The following is a 20,024-nucleotide window of genomic DNA, read 5'->3' on the forward strand; positions in this document are numbered from 1 at the left end:
AGCACCTCTCACGGGCAGCGCTTCGTTTGACCGCTCCGGGTGCAAGTCCGGAGCCTGCCCAGCAAGGGACAATTGTTCCTGTTGCTTTTGTCCTGCATCAGTGAAAGATGTTCCCGAGAAGCTCGGCCCGGCTACATGACACCAACTTTCCTGAAAGGCAAAATCTGGTACAGCTTGTTTGGTCTCTATACATCTTCATTAACCCTGTCTTCCCCCCACATTAAAGGAACACTATTAAGAACAGAAACATCAAAATATGGGGGAACGCTTATAACCCCTTCTGAACATGCCTGATAATACAGCCGTTACACGATTATATAGCATTTTTTCCCCCCAAAGGATCCCTGCCTTATTGAGTACAAGCTTTGCTGAACAGTGTTCGGAGATCTACAATTTGGCCAAGCTTCGGTAGCTTTTTCACAAGAACAGTGACAGGCACGTTCCCCGCCCCAGGGGCAAGCACGAAGCTCAGGGACATGACGGTAACAACTTTTTAGCAGGGGCAAGCAATGAATGTTTCCCCTGGAGTCATTTTTGGAAATGGGCGAACCACTTCTGCTGGAATTACGATAAAAGCAGGAGGAGGAAAATAGCCCAAGGCAGACACCCAGCTTGGAAAAGCTCTGTCCGAGTAAAGTTGGTGGGGGGAAATATAATCCCCTGAAGGCAAGGGTCTTCTAATGCAGAGTTAGGCAACCTTAATTATATGCATCATAACCCGCTCTGCCTGTTATAGTCAACAGCTCGGAGCCAACTCTCAAGAGCAACTGGAAAGGGAAGGGCCTGGACTGGCTGTGGTAAAGATGGAGGTTGCCAGGAGTATTGTGATGCACTCAGCAGGGATTCCCTTGGTTTTCCGGCCCCCTTCAATAGGAGGCTTATGGTGGGGGAAGGGGTTTTCAGGGGCGTTGAGAGACAACCGGGTGCTCGTTATTCTTCCGCTCCAATTGTTCCCCTTGCTGGAAACAGGCTAATAGACAGCAGTGGAGATGGACGGATGGGAGCACGGGACAGATGTGCAGGGGTGGAAAGATGAAGGGAGGAGAGTGGGACAGGGCAGAAGGGCCGATGACGAAGTTGCACGGCATTGTCAATAAAGAGGAGGACTGGGGAATCACAGGGGCGGGACAAAATTCAGCAGTACAAAAGGCAAGGTCAAATGGGAACAAGTTCATTTTTCCCCCCTGCTATTTGCGGGGAGTGCCGCAAGTAGAAACGAAGGAGGCAGAGATGCACCTTGACGCACATCAGCGTGATGCAGACGTGGAAAAGGCAGGAGCCTAGGGAGTATTAGGCAGGGGGGTTTCCATCGAAGCATTAATGCCCTGTTGAGACCTCACCTGGAAGACTAGTCACCCGCTTTACTCGTCAGGCTACACAAATGATCCGGCAGTGAACTATCTCCGAGGAGCCTCCGAAAGCCTGGCCGGGAAAGGCAGAGAAGGGGCGGGAGTGTTCGTGGGGAGGATAAACCACAGAGGGAGGGGATAGGACTATTTAAGCTGCAGGCACAGGAGCAAATGGGTACGAATAAGTGGATGAGAAAGCTGAGCCCTGGAGCAGCCTTCCAGTGGGAGCCGCAGACCTGTGCAGACGGAGCCTGCAACTTTACTGGAAGTGGCTGCCTGCGATCGCAGGGAGCCGGAGGGAGGCTTTTTTTTTTTTTTTTCTGTTTTTTTGCACCGGTCCTGGAAGCACTAATACCAGGTCAATGCATGGAGTGGATGGAGCACACTCCGGTTCCACCACCCAATACCAAAAAAAATCTGCTCAATATAGACCTCCTATGGAGGACATATCAGAGACAATCACCTGCCTGGGCATCCAATGACTGCTAGTTGCTGCTCTGGGGATTCATGCCTTCAGCTTTACAGCACCCCTCCTGTGCAAGGCTAAAGGTTCCTGGCTGGGGGGGTGGGTCTCAGCCCTTTGCTCAGGGTCACACTCACGCTGCTTTGGGGTCAGGAAGGACTTTTATTGGTGCAGATTTGGGGGTTGTAGCTCTAATCTTAACCCATGCTGCTTTGGGGTCAGGAAAGGACTTTTATTGGTGCAGATTTGGGGGTTGTAGCTCTAATAACCCACGCTGCTTTGGGGTCAGGGAAGGACTTTTATTGGTGCAGATTTGGGGGTTGTAGCTCTAATCTTAACCCATGCTGCTTTGGGGTCAGGAAGGACTTTTATTGGTCCAGATTTGGGGGTTGTAGCTCTAATAACCCACGCTGCTTTGGGGTCAGGAAGGACTTTTATTGGTGCAGATTTGGGGGTTGTAGCTCTAATCTTAACCCATGCTGCTTTGGGGTCAGGAAGGACTTTTATGGATGCAGATTGAAGGGTGGGAGCCCTCACCCTAGTCCATGCTGCTTTGGGGTCAGGAAAGACTTTTATTGGTGCAGATGGTGGGGGAGGGGATTGGTAGCCCTAGCCCTAACCCACACAGCTTTGGGGTCAGAAAGGACTTTTATCTGTGCAGATGGGGGAGGGGTGGAAGGTTGTAGCTCTGCCCCTAACCCATGCTGCTTTGGGGTCAGGAAGGGCTCTTCATCCCATGGTTGGATTGGTGCAGATGGGGGAGGGGTGGAAGGTTGATAGCCCTAATCCTACCCCTACCCCACCTTGCTTTTGGGTCAGGAAGGACTCCCCCCCCATGCTCATATTGGTTTAGATGGGGGGGGGGCCCTAACCCAAACCCAGGCTGCTTGGGGGTCAAGAAGCCCCGCCCCCATCATGGTGAGATGGGTGCAGACTGGGGGACGTTCCCAACAGCAGGGCTGTGCTCGTCCTGGCAGGGGGGCAGGGGGCTGCAGTCGGGTGCGGAGCCCCCCCGCCCAGGACAACGTGCCGCGGCAGGGAAGCGCCCAGGACCCGAACCCGCAGCGCACACACGTGCGGGGGGCGGGGCGGGGCGGGGCGGGGCGCATGCGCACGCGCCCGGGCGGGCGCTGGAACGCGATAGAATGAAGTGTAACAAAACAAGCCGCGTCTCTGTATCGCCTTAAAGGAAACCCGCAGCGGCGCGGGGGAAGCTCTCGCGTCCCGGCCGGGCAGCGGAGAGGAAGGAGGCGGGCGCGGAGGAGGAGGAGGAGGAGGAGGAGGAGGCGGCGCCCGGCTGGCTCCGGGACCCGGCATCGGGGATGGCTTGAGAGAGGCGGGTGGGAGCCCGCAGCCCCCCGCAGCCATGGCCAGGGCGCTGCCGAGGAAGAGCCACTGGACGGGCCGGCTGCAGCGGGGCGCGCTGAGCCGCGGCCCGGGCGTCGCGGTGCTGGGCGGCGCGGAGCACGGCGAGTTCGCCTACGTGGGCTCCGTGGACGGCGGGGACGGGGCGCTGCGCCCCGGGGACCTGCTGCTCGAGGTGCGCGGGGTCCGCGTCGCCGGCCTGCCCCGCTACGACGTGCTGGAGCTGCTCCGCGCCGGCGCCGAGCCCGCCACCTTCACCGCCGTGCGACCAGGTACCCGCCCCGCCCCCACCGGCCCGGCCCGGAACGGCGCCCACCCCCACCTGCCGAGTAACGGCCGTTGGGGGGGGGGCGCCATCATGACCGCCTGTCACCGCGGCGTCGCGCAAGTGTGTACGGCAGTTGTGGCGTGATTCAGGGGGGCATGGCGCAATAAGTGTAGAAGTGTAGAGCGGCTACGTGTGTAGAGCAATTGTGCCATTCGCTGAGGGAACGGCCCCAAAAGCGTAGACCGGCTGCGCGTGTCGAGTAGTTGTGGTGCGCTTCGGCGGGGCGTCGCGCGCCAAGCGTGTAAAGTAATGGTGGACCACGCGAGGCGCGTGGGCCTCCCTGCACGTGGAGTAACTGTCCTGCCCCAAATACGGAAAGAGCCAGCCAGCTCTACAGGTAAGGCTTGAAACGGCAGAACCGCTCTCGAGGCGGTGGAGCAGAGCCCCCCGGCGCGCGCCACTCGGTTGCCCCGTTGGCTCGTGCTGGTGACGGGCTGCTAGCTGTCTGCCGGGGGTTCGAGTCTCAGGCTTGGCACAGGAAAAGATGGGACTCTTTCTTACCATCCCTCCTTGCCGCGGTCACGCAGACCTCCCTAGCAGGGGGGAGTCCTGCGTGGTTAGGGGACAGGGGAAGGGGCTTCCGCGCCTCGCGGCCGGCTGCGGGAGATGACGGACAGGCTCCCGCTGCTGTACGCAGAGCGGACGTGTAACAGGTTAGCAGCACAGGCCTGTTTAATAGGTTCATAGTTTCCAGACCAGGACGTGAATTTCATGCCAGGAAACTGTTGCTGTTGTGACAGCTGTTAAGATTATTTTGCATGGGCAGGGTTTGGAAATAAACAGGATTATATAGGAACACCTGTAGGCTTGCAGGGTGCCCCAGCACACCGGGGTCATCTATAAATGGAGGCAGGAAAGGAAGTGCTTTTAGGATAATGCAGTGGGGAAAGTTTATTACCGCACAAACATGTCCTCATCCCAGGCTAGAGCGGGATTTGCTGTGTTTGGCCAAAGCAGTGATGTTTCGTGTAGCTGATGGGCGGGCAGCAACTACAGACTTGCTCCGAAGAAAATTAATCATAGATTTTTTTTTTTTTTTGTGTGTGCGGCTTTTAACCTTCTTGTAAAGCAGCACCGCTAACTTCTCAGCCTCTCTCCGCGAGCCCTGTTAAAAACCAGCTTGGTAGGTCGCGTGCACTTGTTGCACAGAGATTATTCAGACTTCTCGTGCAAGTAAATGACAGTAACGCTGTGTTCTCCTTAGTGCGAGCGGGAAGGAAGCAGGAGTCCGCTCGTGTTTTGCTGTGCCGCACCGTTTAATCTGCACTTGTCATCGTCAGGGATCTCTGCTTTCTTTCTTCTCCCTCTCTCCTTTTTTTTTTTTTTTTTTTTTTAAAGGGAAGAACAGCTCAAAAATGACCCCATGTTTCTCAGACTCAGAAATAAGTAGTAAAGCAGGAAGCCCGAAATCGGTAGAAAAATTCCCATGAATTGCTGATTGCTTCAGTAACTCCAGTCTTCCTCCCCCTCCAAGTGAAACCAGCTCTAGACAAAGTGAAACCGAGCTGTTTCCTTGTCCAGCGGAGTGCAAAGAGCAAATAACATCCCATTTGTTTCCCTCTGTTGTTGACGTACTTTATGCTGAAACAATCAGAAGCGCTACGAACACAACCTTCAGTACTACAAATTGATCCATGTTTGGGAGAGCGGGGGGAACAAAGGAAGTTAAAAACACATTTTTGCAGTAAGCCTTTTGCCAGTCCATGCAAACTGAAATTATTCATGAGAAACTGTCAGTGTGGACAAACTTTGTTTGGGAAAGGTTTTTCCTGTCTGATGTGGCATGTCTGGTCAAAAAAGGAAACGAGGCAGCCCCCTTCCTGAATAATACCATATTAAAATCACATTATATGGTAAACGAAACTGGTACAGGGAAGCAGCAAGAAGTCAGTGCTTCTGAAACAGGCTGCAAAATGCAGCATTAAGTTAGTGAGAGGGAATGCATTTTCACTGTCTGATTCCATTTCCCCTGCTCTCCAGTACTTAAACTGTTGCCAAAGGCTTGTAGGAATATTAACCTGAAAAATGTACAAACTTTATTGGCCTGTCTGCCATGTATGACATTTTTACAAGATTGGAAAAACAGGAAGTTTACTATAAATAAGCCAGGGATCTAGAAGCCCGAACAAGAAAATAACTGGTTTTTTGACCTTGCAGTTTTTTTGGGGTTTTTTTGTAAATCCATGAAATGGGTTTTTATTGGGTTAATGCACTCTTTATTGTTGCAGTCGAGTTTAATAGGATAATAATTCCAAAAGCAGGGCTCTTCTTTTCTTTAGTGAGTCATCACTTTGAATAGGTAGAGATGAGGGGCTTATAGAAAGTCCATCAATCAGAGTACCAGCATTTGATATTGTTCTTGAGGGATTTCTGTGTACTTTAATTTCCTTTCCTGTATGTAGGCTTCTTCGCATACTGCAAAGCTTTCTGTATCCTTTCCCCATAGAAGTGCCTTTTTGCTTTTATAATTTTTCCAATGCAGAGCGCTAAAAGTGCTTCTAGTTTGGGAGACAAAGGTGCTCCTGAAACCATAGCAGAGTAACTCTCAGCATTGTCAAAAATATAAGCCAGTAAAGGGTTAAAAACAGGGGAAAAAAACCCAGAACAATAGAAAACTTTAACTTCAAGTGGGCTTCAAACTGCCCCTTCTCCCTTCTAGCCTCAAGCTTTTGCTTCTGACCCAATTGGCAATATGCTCCTGCAGAGTTAATAAGTATAGTTTTACATCCACTCTCAGAAAAGACTACAAACCTGATCGTGTTTCTCCCATTCATAATGCTTTCTGTTGTTTCCATTGCTGTAATGTCCTGTTTTTTAGTGCCCGTGCTTAATATTGTCGCTCGTGGCAGTAAAACCTAAAACCTGGTGATTTTTAAACCGGCTGGCTGTATGGACGATATGTGGCAGGACTGTTTTGATCCGTGCCCTGCATGCCTCCTTTCACATTCGGATGAAGAGAGGCTGGCACAACAAAACAGGAGTTTAACATGCTGCTCTTGACAACAGGAGAATTAAGAACATCTCCACAACAAATTGGCAGTGTGCTTTTCGTTTAAAAAGAGACAACTTCTTTTTCCCTTTTCTTTTCCCATGAGAGATGGAAATGTGGGGGAGAGCTCAAAACTGGGACTTCCCCCCCTTTTGGTTATGATTATATAAGCCAAGTTTTATGGGCCTCCTTTACCAGTACCTCTCAGATGCCTGGGAAGCAAAACTATCCGATTTTTACAATTGCTTTTTAATCTTAAACCTGCAGGATCAATCACTTTGAAGCTGGAGGGCATAAAGATTAATTGGCTGAATGCTGTCCTCAGGTTGCTCTGGTCGCTCTGGCCAGGTAGAAGGTAAACACCAGCAGACATTTATTCCTAAATGCTAGGGCCGGTTGTTTGCCATCTGCTGTCATGCACATTTGTTTCTTTTCAAACATTAACCTGATTCTTAGGTAAATTCTGACATCTGGGAAGAGAGCTGTTGTGGCGTGCAGCGCTGGTGAATTAATTGTTATTAATTTTTATATATCTCCTGATGGGAATGAACCAGCCTCTTCCAAAGCTGCGTGCATGCAGTGGTTTTTGGACGTCTCTCTTCCCTGGGAGGCTGTGTGTGGGATGCAGTGCCTTCCAATTTTTAGACATTTTATGGAGCGGGGAGGGAAAATATAAAAATGTTGATGCCTCTCTGAAGGTTGGTGTACTCAGTAGCTTTACAAATATTGGGCAGCAGAGTGTCAAGTGTGTTAATGGGTAACATTTGAACGACTCCTGGTAAGTAGGTTGCCTCACCACCGGCTGACACTTAAACAGATTGAACGTGGGTGCTGGTTTCTAACTCTGACAAGTTCAAATATACACAATACATACATATGCATTATGTATATGCAGGAGTGCAAGAAGAAGAATGGAATGCAAATATGCGTATATGTATGTGGATATATATGTGTGTGTGTGTGTACATATATGTATGTGTATTTGTGGATATAAATGTATATTTATGTGTGTGTATATAAATATATATGTGCATTCCATTCTTCTTGGGCTCCTGGGTGCCCTAGATAAATAAATGTCAGTGAATTGACAAAATGGACTTCTATAGGTCATCGCACAGTCTGAGAGAGTTGGCTTATTTTACCATGCAACACAAGGCTGACAAGTCACAAAACATGCTTGCAAACTTCACGGTGTGCTTCCATTTTTGCCTCAAACCCTTACATTTTAGGTGCTGTGACCCAAAGTACTGATAACAGTTTTACTGACCCAAAACTTCATGCTTGGTGCCAGACTTCAGGTCTCCATTATCGAGTCTTAGTGATTGCTTCCTCCTTTGATATGGTGGGAGTGCCACTATGTGTGCCCTAGCACCTGTCCAAACATAAATAATAATAATAATAAAAACAACCCCCTGGTCCCAGTCTCCAGACTGATGCAGCAGAAACTGTGCATTATAATTACAAGCATGTGAACTTGCTCACCTACAATTCTGCTGCTTTTACCACATGTTAAGGCCAAACTGCTGCATCTTAGAATAGCATTTTTAGAAAATGTCATGCCTTTGCCATAGCAGAATGTATACACTGTATAAGCACTTATTAGGATTTAAAATGTGCAAATTGACCCTGCTTGTGGCATAGTGATTAGCTATGCATTGAATGCCTGTACCTTGATGTCCTCTGCGAGACGGGGCTGAGTACGTCGGAGTTGTGCCAGCACAGTAGAAGAAGAACAGCCTTGCCATGATTAAAATTTTAAAACAATTAATAGGAGCCTTTAATGTGATATCACTGGATTATGTTTTTCCACAAGAAGGTTAATCTTTCTGCCCATTATGTGATGAGACCCCAGGCTCCCTCTGTATGGGCAGTCAGATGATAGTGCAATTAAGTCACAATTACGGTGTAATTATAAGCAGTGTTTCACAATGAGTGCAAGGCAGGATATTAACACGGTTCAATGTTGTGCTTCCTTTTTCAGACTGAATTTTAAACTTTCTGACCCACATGCTTAGAGTCTGCATCATTAATGTGCTAACTGATAATTTGAGGACTTTGCTCGGCAAGCTCGACAGTCAGACATCAACGCCTTATTGCTAAAGTAAATGAAATCCAGGCGTACATGTCTGGGGTATTGATCTCTCTCTCTCTAGCACAGACTGCAACCAGCTTCCTCTTTGAAAGTCGCTCTGATACTTCCATGCCCTTACTTTGGCAGCTGTTTCCTCTATAAAAGACCCCTTGCTTTTCATATGTGATAAGCAAGCTTTTTTGGCTCAGGGGTTCATTTTTGGCCCAACAGAAGAAGTCTGTGCCCTCTTAGTGCTGGCCGCATTGAGAGAGCCCGTCTTTAATTCCAGCCTCTGGACTTGTATAGCTTCATATAGGGATAACTCTAGTTTTGGTTTCTTGAAATATTTGGATCCTGCTCCTGTTTTCAGCTGTGTTTGAAGTTTAATTTCCTGGCTGAGACCACGTTTCTCGAGTGATAGAGCCCCTTGAGAACTGGTGAGCTTTGACCTGGCATGCAGGCCGCAAGCCCCTTGCTACAGAGGTGCCCGTCTCTGCGAGTGGGGTCCAAGGAGCTGAGCAGGATGCTGGAGCTCCTCCGCTCCGTGTCCAGCTCTGTTGAAACCTCTTCAATCCCACTGCCTTGTAAAGTAGCTTCCTCTGCGGCTCTCACATGATGCTTTGCAAATGCCGTGAGAGGCGCTACCGGCATGCTCCCGCAGCATCCTCCAGATGGATGAAGGTCAGAGTTGGCAGGTGCCCAGCACCAGGGCTGGAGTCTGGGTTTGCCAATTTCTCCACCAGTTGACTCGGCTCCCGTTCAGGTTGCTTGAGCTCCTGGTGACTTCTCCATCCATGCTCATCTGCTTCACGTGGGGCTGGGAGCTGTGGGGGAGTCTGCAAACAGTGAACAGACATTGCCAGGAGGGCAGTGTGTCATGGAGCAGTCCTCTCCCCCATAAGTTTTGGTATTGCTGCCTTGCATAGTGCTAGGAGAAACCTGCCAAAACTTCTGGAGCTGGCAGCAACCCCCATGCTGGAGCATGCCCTCTCTCCTCCCTGCTGACTGTTGGCTCCTTCGGTCCTGCTTTCTCTTCCTTTTCCCCTTGCTTTTCCATCTAGCTGTCTCACTGGCAGGCTGTAAAGAACTAGCCCGATGCTTGCTGCCATTGCGCTCCTCTCTTGAGCTGCATCTCCTCTCCTCCCCCCAGTGCTTGCTGTTTATTTTCCTGAAGTCCTTAGGGAGGGACCCGGGTCCCAGTTTGCATCCACGCGGCACCCAGTACAGTGGATCCCTATTCCCACCTGGCCTTTGGCATCAGATGAAGCAAACTGGGGCTCAAAAAAGCCTGTGCTCTGTTTAGATCAGTCTGAAGTCAGCCAGAAGGCAGGTAGATATATGCACCTTTATAGACTGACATGGCTAACTGCTTCTCTCTGGCCTTGAGCACTACCAACATAATGTGATTAGTAATTGTGATTTCTAGAATTGGGCTGGCCTAGTGAATGGGACGTGTGTGGCATCAGGGAGTAGTAAGGACAGGATCTAGCCTGATTTCTCCTGACTTGGTGCAGTGATGTTAGACTTTCCAACCTGAAACTCAGCCTGGAGTTGTTGCGTTCCAAGTATCCAGAGTGAATCTGTCTGCTAGCAGTGATGCAGTGATATTTGTCCTATCTGTGTGGACATATGTGGTTTGGGGGGGCGGGGGGGGGGAAGGTTGTGGAGGCACAAAGGGCAGAGTTAAGCATGTTTAGGGTATCTTGCAGAATGGCAAAGCAGAGATACTGAATCCCCCCGCTCCCCCCAAATTAAACGATTAATCATCAGGTATCCAGGTCGTAGCCATATTGGTCTAGAGGAAAAGCAATCAGGACTTGTAGTAGGGATGATATCTTTGTAAAAATTCGTAATAAAGCTTTTTTCCAATGACCAATGAAGGGTGTTTGTGCCTGAAAGCTTGCAATTAATTAATTATTTATTTTTTTGGCAAAAATCTTGTTGGTCTGATATAAGATAACATCTTACCACCTCAACTGTGAGTCCTGGTTGCAACTAATCATTAGTTTTGTTTTCAAAAGGAACTAACTATATGTTTGAATTCCTATTGCTCTTGGTGTGTTCTTATGTTCATCATTCAAACTACAGTGTTATAACTTATGCATTTAAATTCTGGTTGCACATTTGTGACTTCAACTCTGGGTGAAAAGGTAGAGCGGAAAAGTAAAGATAGTACGGTTGGCCCCAGGTGAAGAGCTTTATTCAAGCCAGATTGGTCCCAGGCCCAAAGAAAGTCAATATTTACATAATTTTGGTAGGTCTGTGAGAGAATGCAGCTCTTCAAATTCATTTAGATAAAATCAGCCTTCAGCCAACGGAAGTTTTTGGCTGAGTCTTGTAATGCACATTTGGATAATTGGTGGGGAAGGGAGTAGCCCTGCGGATTCTGCAAAGAGATTAAGATATTAAAGTGGTTCTTGTCACAAGTTATTTCCCTATCTGCTTTATACCAGATGTAATGTATATTTCTTTAAAATTTAAGAGGTGTGTTGAGCTGGGTTTGGCCTGTAACTTGTACGTTTCAGAGACGGCTTCAAGCAAAGGTCTCGGGGCCTTGCGGTTCACAGCTAACGGACTGAGGCTGTGTGATTGAAACCTTGGCGTCTTTACAGGAGGAGAGTAAGATGCAGAAAGAGTCAGACATAGTGTGGAAGTCTTAGCCTGAATGATCAGTGCTTGGAAAGTCGAGACCCCTCTTCCACCTTGGTACCTGAGCTTGTTTTAGCCTTGTGTGGTATGTAACCTAGTCGCGTTCCCCTCCTCTCCCCCACCCCTCGATTGTTAGTCCCTCGCTCGGGCGCTTTGTATTTCCATCTCAACTTTGTCATCTTTTTCCTGGATTCCCCATCCAAAACATCTACTAATAATAGCCTTGTGCCATTCCAGTGAAGCTATTATATTTAGGGCTTTCAGAGCTGTTGATGCACAGAAACTACGGGGGTGTTCCCTGACTTTCCTCAGATTTACCTTCAATGTGTCATGTGCTTGCCCTACGCCTTGTTGACTTGGGATGCACAAAGCATCCAGCATCCCTGAACATGCAAGACCAATTACTGCATACACAGAAAAATCATTTGAAACAATCATCATCATTCCCCTTCACCCACCCACACACAAGGGCGGTTCGACCTCTGAGAAACTGGAAGGGAAAGCAAGACTTTGGGTCGTTTGGCTGCTGGTTTTAATCTTGACTGATTTAGGTCCTCGTTCCCCTTTTGGCTAGTCCTCAATAGTTTCTGTGGCTGCAGCAGCTGCTCGTCTCTTCAGCCTTGGAGACGTGCCCCTGCTTTGTGAAGGGAGCCGGGTGCCAGCTCTCAGAGGCTGCATGCTGGGCTGGGCTCCCTTTTCCAAAGAATGGAGGGTGTGGTTTCCCTTGGATCTACTCCTAGTTGTCTTTTTGGGACTAGCTTTTGGTGCCGACTCTCAGCAGAGGGATCCTCTTGAGGGCCAAGCACTGCATCTTTGCAGCCCTGCAGTGCTCCAGTGAGCTAGCAGAGGAAAGCAGGCCTGTCCAGGCCATCGCTGTAGTCCAGTTTAGTTTGCAAACCAGCCCGAGCTTGGCAGCATCTCTGCTTTTGATTTTCAGCCCCTGGCATGGAGGGGAGGGAGTAGCCTAGCCGGAGAACTGTAAAGGGAAAGAGGGAGTTTATAGAGCATTTGAGCCACTTTCTGCCACGGGCTTGGCATGGCTCTGTCTGCTGAAGAGCTGGGCCAGCATCTTCCAAGCCTTGCAGGCAGATGCAGGGCTTGGGAGCCTGGGGCGGTTTTCAGCTAGATTCACCCCTATCTGCAAAGGTCAGACACTTTCTCCATCCTCTCTGCCTCGACATTTGGAAAGGGTTCCCTAATTATTCTGCCACTGTATGCGGGAATGTTGGCATCCTTCTCTGGGCTACTTCCTATCTCTGGCACTGGAATGGCTTCTTTCTTCTGTTTTGTATTAAAAATATTATTACAAACATTCTTAGCATTCTTTTTTTTTTTTTTTAAATTGCCTGTAAGAGACTTAGAAATAGGGTTTTGTTTTTTTTCCAGAACCTGGCATTTTCTCTATCAGTTTTGCAGACTTGGCGTGTGACTCAGAGCAGTTCCTATTTTTATATTTGAGGTGGTTTTATTGTAACTTTTTTTTTTAAGGATCAGAAGTTAAAAATATTTGTGTTAGACTTGATGGAGTCTAGTGCATTAGCCCAAATAATCCAGCTCCCTATATGATGTGAATATAATGGTAAATGCACTGTCCTCATACGCTTCAAGGGGAGGAAAACAGGAGATTCTTGCCAGACTTGCATTTGAAACCTGGATTTAGAGTGGAACAAATGTGCATGCAGTGGCAAAATATTTTATCAGAAATGGTTTTTCTGGGGTTTAGATAGCCCTTAACAAAAAGCAGCATCTTTCCTTATTTATCCACAGTTTTGCAATTTTTAGCTTAGCATCTGTCGGTCGGTTGGGCTTTAATTTAGTCACTAATGAAAAGCATTTGTATTTCTTGTATTTAAACGGATCTCCCTTCCTGGCCCTTTTTCCCTCCACGTGAGTGAGTGCCCTGAAGTAAGCCCCTGAAAGCCCTCCTTTTCAAAGGAGGTTGCTTTTCAGCTTCTAGGACTACATTAGTATAGTTGTTAGGGGAAGTGTTGAGGATGTCAGGCATCCAGCATCAAAACCTGAGTGCGTGAGCACACATCCAGCCATCGGACATGGGAGCACCTTACTTTGAGAGCATGTCCACAAAGGCTTTTCTTAAGGTAACTGGTAGTAGCAATGACTGGGGAAGCGAGGGAGGTGAGCAGAGACAAGGATGTGTGTGTGTATGGACCTCGACTGGGGATGTCATCTTTGGGATCAGCGACTTGCCAAAATGGTGAGGGATTTTTTTTCTGGGCATCATAACTGGAGGGGAGGGGTTGGTGGCACAGAAGGGTGCAAAGCGGGTGGTGTGGAGGACAGTGGGTATCTGGTTCCCAGCAGCATAGCAATGGGGGTAGGAGATGAGGTGGACCTCAGGAGCTTGGAAGGCCTGTGCGGTTTCTGCTACCTTTCTTACTGATAGTGCTGGACTCACCAGTTGTTTGCAAGTTGGTCTTGGTGATTTATGCAGTGCCTTAAATGAACCTGCAGCCCTCCACGCTGTTCTTGTTCCTGCCCACCGGCTCACTTTGCATTGGGCAAGGAGGGATTCCCCACCCGGAGCAGCCCGAGGATGTGTGTGGGAGTTGATGAGAAGTTTGGCATTGGTTCAAGGGGTGAGGGAGTGAGCCCTTTTTATGGGGTCCTTTCGGAGCAGGGCACCTGCGTTAGCCAACTAGACCTAAACCCTGACGCCTTTGCAGCAGCGGAGATGCATGTGAAGACACCCCAGGTAGGACGATGAACCCGAAACAAATGCATTTCTCCATCATGTAGCCAAGGAGACCTTTGGTTCCTTGCAGCCATCAGGCAATGTCAGTCCTGGCATTGGCTTGTCCATGTTTGCAGCATTTTTGTTCCTCTTTGTAATGTGGGGCTGTTAAGAATTGGTGTCTGCCAGGGGAGGGAGGGCTATGACAGCCCTCTGGTAGGTTGTCATTTGAGCATGTTCCCAAACTGTGTGCACAGCTCTTCATCTCTTCCTTTCTTCCATCTTCCCCCTTTCCCCCCCACTCCACCCCTTGCTCAACTTCAGTGAAGTGATTAATATGAAATATCTTCTTCGCCTGCACTGGTGCTTTCAGCTGGAAGGAACATAAGCAGTCTGTTGACATGAATTATTCTAGGTTAAAAAATGTTCTACTTGGTAATGGCTGATTCCATTTTAAAACCAAGGAATGGGTTTTCATTTTGCCCAGTTTTGACAAACTTTGCTAGAACTTGGGGGTGCATGTGTGTGTCCTGAGGGGAGCAGGGGAGGGGGGTTGCAGAAGCATCATGTTTGTGTAGCAAGCGCATAAAAATCTCCTTCCTAGGAACCCTACCCCTGCCTTTGCTCTGCTTTTTAACTAAGGTTTCCAAAAGCAGGAGATCTGAACTTGAGAATGTCTTTTATGTTCCCCTCTTGCTGTGGTTACAGATCATTTCCTTAATTGCATCTAGAAAGATGGCTCCTAAAGGAGACAAGAAGCTCTGTTGGAAGCAATGTGAGAGGTGAGCGTTGCAAAACTCTTGTCTTTCCACAATAGAAATGGAGCAGAAAAGTCCCTTTGGTTTCCTTTGGCTTGTGTGTCAGAGGCACAGAACTGCTTGGAAGAAGGTTAGCCAGCGTTAGCCCAGTGCTTGGGAAAGCTGTGCTGTGGCTTTATTAAGGGATCTGCCAAGGTGATGGTAATGTAGAAAGCTTAACTCATGCCTATGCAGAAATAATGTCAAAGTCAAGTCTATTCATAGTCTAGGAGCGTATACAAATGCTGCCTCTCCTAAGCATTAACAGCTCCTTAAAAACCAGGAGATGGGGAATTTTATTTATTTATTTATTTGAAAGCAATGATATAGGGATTCATTCTTTAATTTTTGGAGTCTTTCAGATTTGTATCTGTTTTAACTTTTCCTCCAACAACAAATGCTAGGTTTGTTTTTTGCTTTTTTTTTTAATTGTCTGTCTTTTTAATGGCAGCTGAGAATTCCATATAACCAAGTGCATGACTTCAGGAGCTGGCTGGGGTTTGGGGAGAAACCAAATAGTGCAAGTTTTGCAGTGGACTTGCAAAAATTGGCAGTGGCAATTGAAAGTTGTAAAGAATTGGCATTGGCGATTGGAATTGGCATTGGCAATTGGAAGTTGCAAAGAAATCGAGGAAAAGCGGTTATGGGCAAGAAGCAGTTTTCATATGTATTACTGCTTCAGTAAGACTTGGCTTGTAAGCAGACATGCGTTGCTTTTGAAAGGCTTTGCATGTGTCGGGCTGCAGTGTCTGAAAAACGAAACTGGCTGCGCAGCAGAGTTGCGTGGCACTCGGTCACCGGGGGTTGAAAATGGGCTTTGAATGATTTCACAAGTGCTCCTGGGCAACTTGTGCTCTCCAGACATCTCTGCCATTCTGGTGAGTCATTGAGCCAGAGTGGGAATGCACACACGCCTGTAAATATTGCCTTTTGCAAGGTAACTATGTACGTAAGTCCTTGAGAATTGAGAGGCCAGAAGGTTAACTGGAGCTTTCATCTACCTTTCTGGTATGAAAAAAAGCTCCAGTTTCAGAGCTATTTTTATATATTTATTTGTCTCCATTTGCCAGGGGAAGGAGGTGGCGAGGAGGGGGTGAGGACAATGCAAATGGAGACAAATATATATAAAAACAGCTCTGTAACCACCCTTCTTATGAGGTTAGTTGAGTTGCTTTGCATCATTGGTGATTCTTTGGGCAAAGTGAGCCTGTGGTGCCCATCTCTTCTCCAGGTATGGATGGCCATTGGCTCGCAGGAAGCTCATCCGCCCTTTGACAGGTCTTAGTCTCCGACAGCCCAACCATGGGACATGTACTAGTTTGCGTGGTACCAAGAGAGGCCTGGCCTAACCCAGACTGTTCAGATACGCAATAGGCAATCCCTAGCTCGTGTGCTTCCACTATAAATAGACCGGAAAGACAAAATCTGAAACAGGAGAGAATATGTTCGGGGACTACAGGGCAGACCCTACAATGAGAGACTGTGGGACCTGAACCTGTTCAGCCTTCACAAAAGAAGGCTGAGGGGGGACCTGGTGACCGTCTATAAACTCACTAGGGGGGACCAGAAGGGTTTGGGAGAGACCTTGTTTTTCCTTGTGCCGCCTGGCATAATAAGGAATAATGGCCACAAGTTATTGGAGAGGAGTTTAGATTAGACATCCATAAGAACTACTTTACTGTCAGGGCAGCTAGGATCTGGAACCAACTTCCAAGGGAAGCGGTGCTGGCTCCTACCCTGGGGGTCTTTAAGAGGAGGCTTGGTGTCTACCTAGCTAGGATCGTTTGAGCCCAGTTTTTTTTTTTTTTTTTTCTCCTGCCCTGGCCGGGGGTCGGACTTGAAGATCTGTAAGGTCCCTTCCGACCCTGCTTCTCCAGCTGAAAAAACAGTGGTAACATAAAATCATAGAAGTTGAGGTACAGCTTAAATGACCTGACCAAGAAATCTGTGGTAGTCAGGATATTGTGACTGCAGCCCAGTGCCTAAACCAGGTCTGTTTTCTGCCAGGTTCCCAGTGCATCCCCAAAAAATAAGATACGTGAAGTGAAGTGGTTTAACTCTCTTGGCTGGGGGTGGGCAAAATGCGGCCTGTGGGCTGGATGCGGCCCGCGAGGCCATTCTATCCAGCCCGCGGGGCCCCTAAAAATTTAGAAAAATAATATATATCTGTCCCTGACTGCCTGTAATGTGGCCCTTGATGGCTTGCCAAAACTCAGTAAGTGGCCCTCCACCCAAAATAATTGCCTGCCCCTGCTCTTGCTGTCTTAACTACCACCAGACTCTCATCGTTGGGCAGCAGTTTGTTACTCATGCTTTGTTGCTTTCTCTGTCACGTTCTCCCTATTCATTTGTAGCAAATGCTTAGAAAATATTCCAGTTTCTTAAGATCTCCTTTGCAGAAGAGACTTATCAAAGAGTCTTTAACTTTGATTCTTCTTGTAAATCCCCCCCGCCCCACCCCGTCCTTGGCTGATTTTGGAAGTGTTTATTATTCATTAGTCTTTTCCAGTGCTAGATGCCATCCTTCTTTGTTCAGTCAGATCCTGTATTTATCAGTTGTACACCTTGGTCATGTCTTAAATTGGTATGTCCTTAGTACCTTATTGCTCTCATCCTGCAAAGCTTTAAAGCATAAGAGCAGTCCCATTGAATGCACGGGATTACTGCATGCTTGAATTAAGCACGCACTAATAATACTTCATGAAATTTGTCTGGGCAAGGTATAGCCCTCACTCTGCAGACCAGTGTGATACCTATGAGAACGTGGCTGTTTCCAGAACAGTTGCATGACCTACTGCCCAAAACACAAAGGCCTTCCATAAGAAAGTTGCAGTGGTTTAACTTAAATGAGATTGGCCTTAAGCAGATTTAGCTGGTATAAATATCTGGTGTTGGCATTCTTGCTGCGGTTTAGGGATGCCTTTATTTCATTTTAGTTTGTCTGCTGAGAGGTATTGCTGTGAAGTAGCTGAGAGTGCTTCCATTTATCACTGGTTGACCTAAGGGCGATGAAGCAGGTGCTGTTACATCAGGAAATATGACACAATATCATCATTGTTTGTACCATAAACAGAACAATATCCATGACAATGGCCACAGTTGTGTGCTGGTCCCTTTTCTTTCCCTAAGGAAGCCGAAGAATAGAACAAAATTTTGGCTGCTAAACTAGCTTGTTGCAGTTAGCGTTTCTTCCTCTTGTTCTGAGGATTTATGTCTCATTTGTTATAAAGTCGTCTCTGTTGGTCGCTGCCATTGGGGTACCTTGCCTTTGGCTGGCACTCCACATATTTTTCTTTAAAGATAAACTGCAGTGATGCTTCTCAATTGGCCTGGAAAGTTGCATCAATGGCAGTGGTAGAATCCGGCTCTCCGAAGTCAGTGTGTGTGTGATGATAGTCGTTATTCATCTGCAGAATCTCCCTCCCAGCCAGCCGTTCCTATAACTTTCCATAGGGTTTTGAATCGGCCAATAGAATGGGATAGAAATTTCTGTTCCTCCAACGGAATTCACTAGGATGCTTCTAAAACCCTGGCACAATGGCTGACACACGGTCTTCAGTCAGGGCCTGGGCAGGTGGAGAGCTTAGAGTTGCTTGTTGTGCAAAAGACATGTTCTTCCACTGGTCCGTCTTATCCATCTGCAATGTCTTGTCTTATGCAAGGGCTGCGTCTACATGTGTGCTTTAATGCGTATTAGCCTATTTTAATGCACATTAAAATATCCCCCCAAAGTTGCTCTTTAGTTAATGCACATTTTTCTAGTACTTCACAATGTAGGTATTAGATTTAATGCACATTACCTAAAGCACTAATCTTAAAACAACCTTTTTTCCCCCCATGCTCATCTAACTACGTTCAGGATGGCTAGCCCGAAGCGTTCAGAAATTACAGGCTATTTAAAGATTAACAGATTTTTTTTTTTTTTTAAGCGGTATATATAGGTTCTTTTTATTTGTGTCTTCATTGCAAAGCCCTTAGTCCATTTGGGACTTGCTACAAGCACGAGGACAAGGAACCTGGAAAGAGGGAGAGAAATGAAAGCTCGTACAGGCTAGTCACTTGACTCCAGGAGGTGGGGATTTAAGAAAATTGCTGTGTCATGAGGCTAGCAATGACATGACAAGAGCAAGCAATTATGGGCAAGTTTGGTCTCTAGCAAGAGCGTGTGTGGACATTTTGCACCCTGTCGGCTCAGGTCATGCAGCCGTGAGGCTACGGTGAGTGTGCTGGACATGGTTGGGACCCAGGACTGCTGTGAATGCTTTGCCGGCTCATTCGCAGCCCTTCAACGAAGCAAATCTGATGATAAAAATAAGTTAAATGCCCAGGTATTGTTGGATTTCTGGATGTTTTATTCCAGTAAAAACTGTGGTCATTAAGCTTCATCTACAATCCTAGAATAATTATCTGTTTCTGCTAAAAATGTCCTTGAATGAATCAGATAGCACTGTCAATATTTAAACCCTCAGCCTCTGTTTCTGGGCCCGAACACCACGCTGAAGCTGCCTCTCTGCTCCCTCGGGACTTGGCAGGGTTGGGGACTGTTCGTACAAAGTCCTCGCTGGCGTCAGCTATTGGCAGGAGTCCTCGCAAATGGAGCTGGTGGCTGGAAATCTGCTCTGACACGGTGACAAAAAGGCAGGGTGTTGCTGGATAGTCCTCCACAGCAGGGCTTCAGCCATAGCAGCTGAGAGAGATAGCGATATCTGTCTGTCTATCTGTCTGTCTGTAGATAGATAGGTAGCTATAAGCTTGCAAAGGTGCTCATATCTATCTATCTATCTTTGAGGGAATTTGAGCAAAAAAAATGTAATTATATTGGTAGGTACGGAGAGAGATCTCTATAGAGATGGAGATATAGATATAAATCTCTCTCTCTCACATACACATTATACTTGATATAGACATAGAGAGAGAGCTCTATAGATATATAGAGAGATATTGCTCAAATTCCCTGTCATAAACAAGACTCTGGCATTGTGAAGCGTGCACGCAGCTTGGCCTGGGCACTATAGCAGTTCACATTCAGCTGACTGGCTTTGCAGCCATAAGATCTGGAAACTATTTCTTGTTTTGAAATGGTTTAAATTCTGCCGGAGGGAACTAGTCAGTGCTTAATTCCTTGTTGGATGGCTTTTCCTAGCCCGTATATTACAGTCTACGGTATTTCTAAATATTTCCCCTAAATCATAGCTATCAATAGCTTTTTAACTCCTGTTTGTTTAACCCTTCTGGCTGGAACGCAGCCCCAAAATTTAGTGCGAGGTTGTTGTGGAATTTCCCTCCAGTCGTCCCCCACCCCCGTTTCCCGTACTCCCCCC

General features: G+C 47.5%; 1 protein-coding gene across 15 annotated transcripts in view; it reads left to right on the plus strand.

Annotated features, from left to right (window-relative positions):
• Positions 1 to 2,940: 2,940 nt before the first annotated feature.
• Positions 2,941 to 20,024, plus strand: part of MAGI1 (membrane associated guanylate kinase, WW and PDZ domain containing 1) — a 402,777-nt gene continuing 385,693 nt past the window's right edge. For 4 of the 15 annotated variants that reach the window (XM_090022942.1, XM_090022943.1, XM_090022952.1 and 1 more), the window contains exon 1: positions 2,949 to 3,449. In XM_090022942.1, the coding sequence (XP_089879068.1) occupies positions 3,179 to 3,449 (271 nt within the window). In that variant the 5' untranslated portion in view covers positions 2,949 to 3,178. Of the gene's footprint in view, positions 3,450 to 20,024 lie in introns of all 15 variants that reach the window. The other 11 variants (XM_090022939.1, XM_090022941.1, XM_090022945.1 and 8 more) reach the window with 7 other exon arrangements.

Source organism: Crocodylus siamensis, chromosome 11 (assembly GCF_052110815.1).
Source record: "Crocodylus siamensis isolate JL-2025a chromosome 11, ASM5211081v1, whole genome shotgun sequence".
In the NCBI taxonomy this organism is placed as follows: domain Eukaryota; kingdom Metazoa; phylum Chordata; order Crocodylia; family Crocodylidae; genus Crocodylus; species Crocodylus siamensis.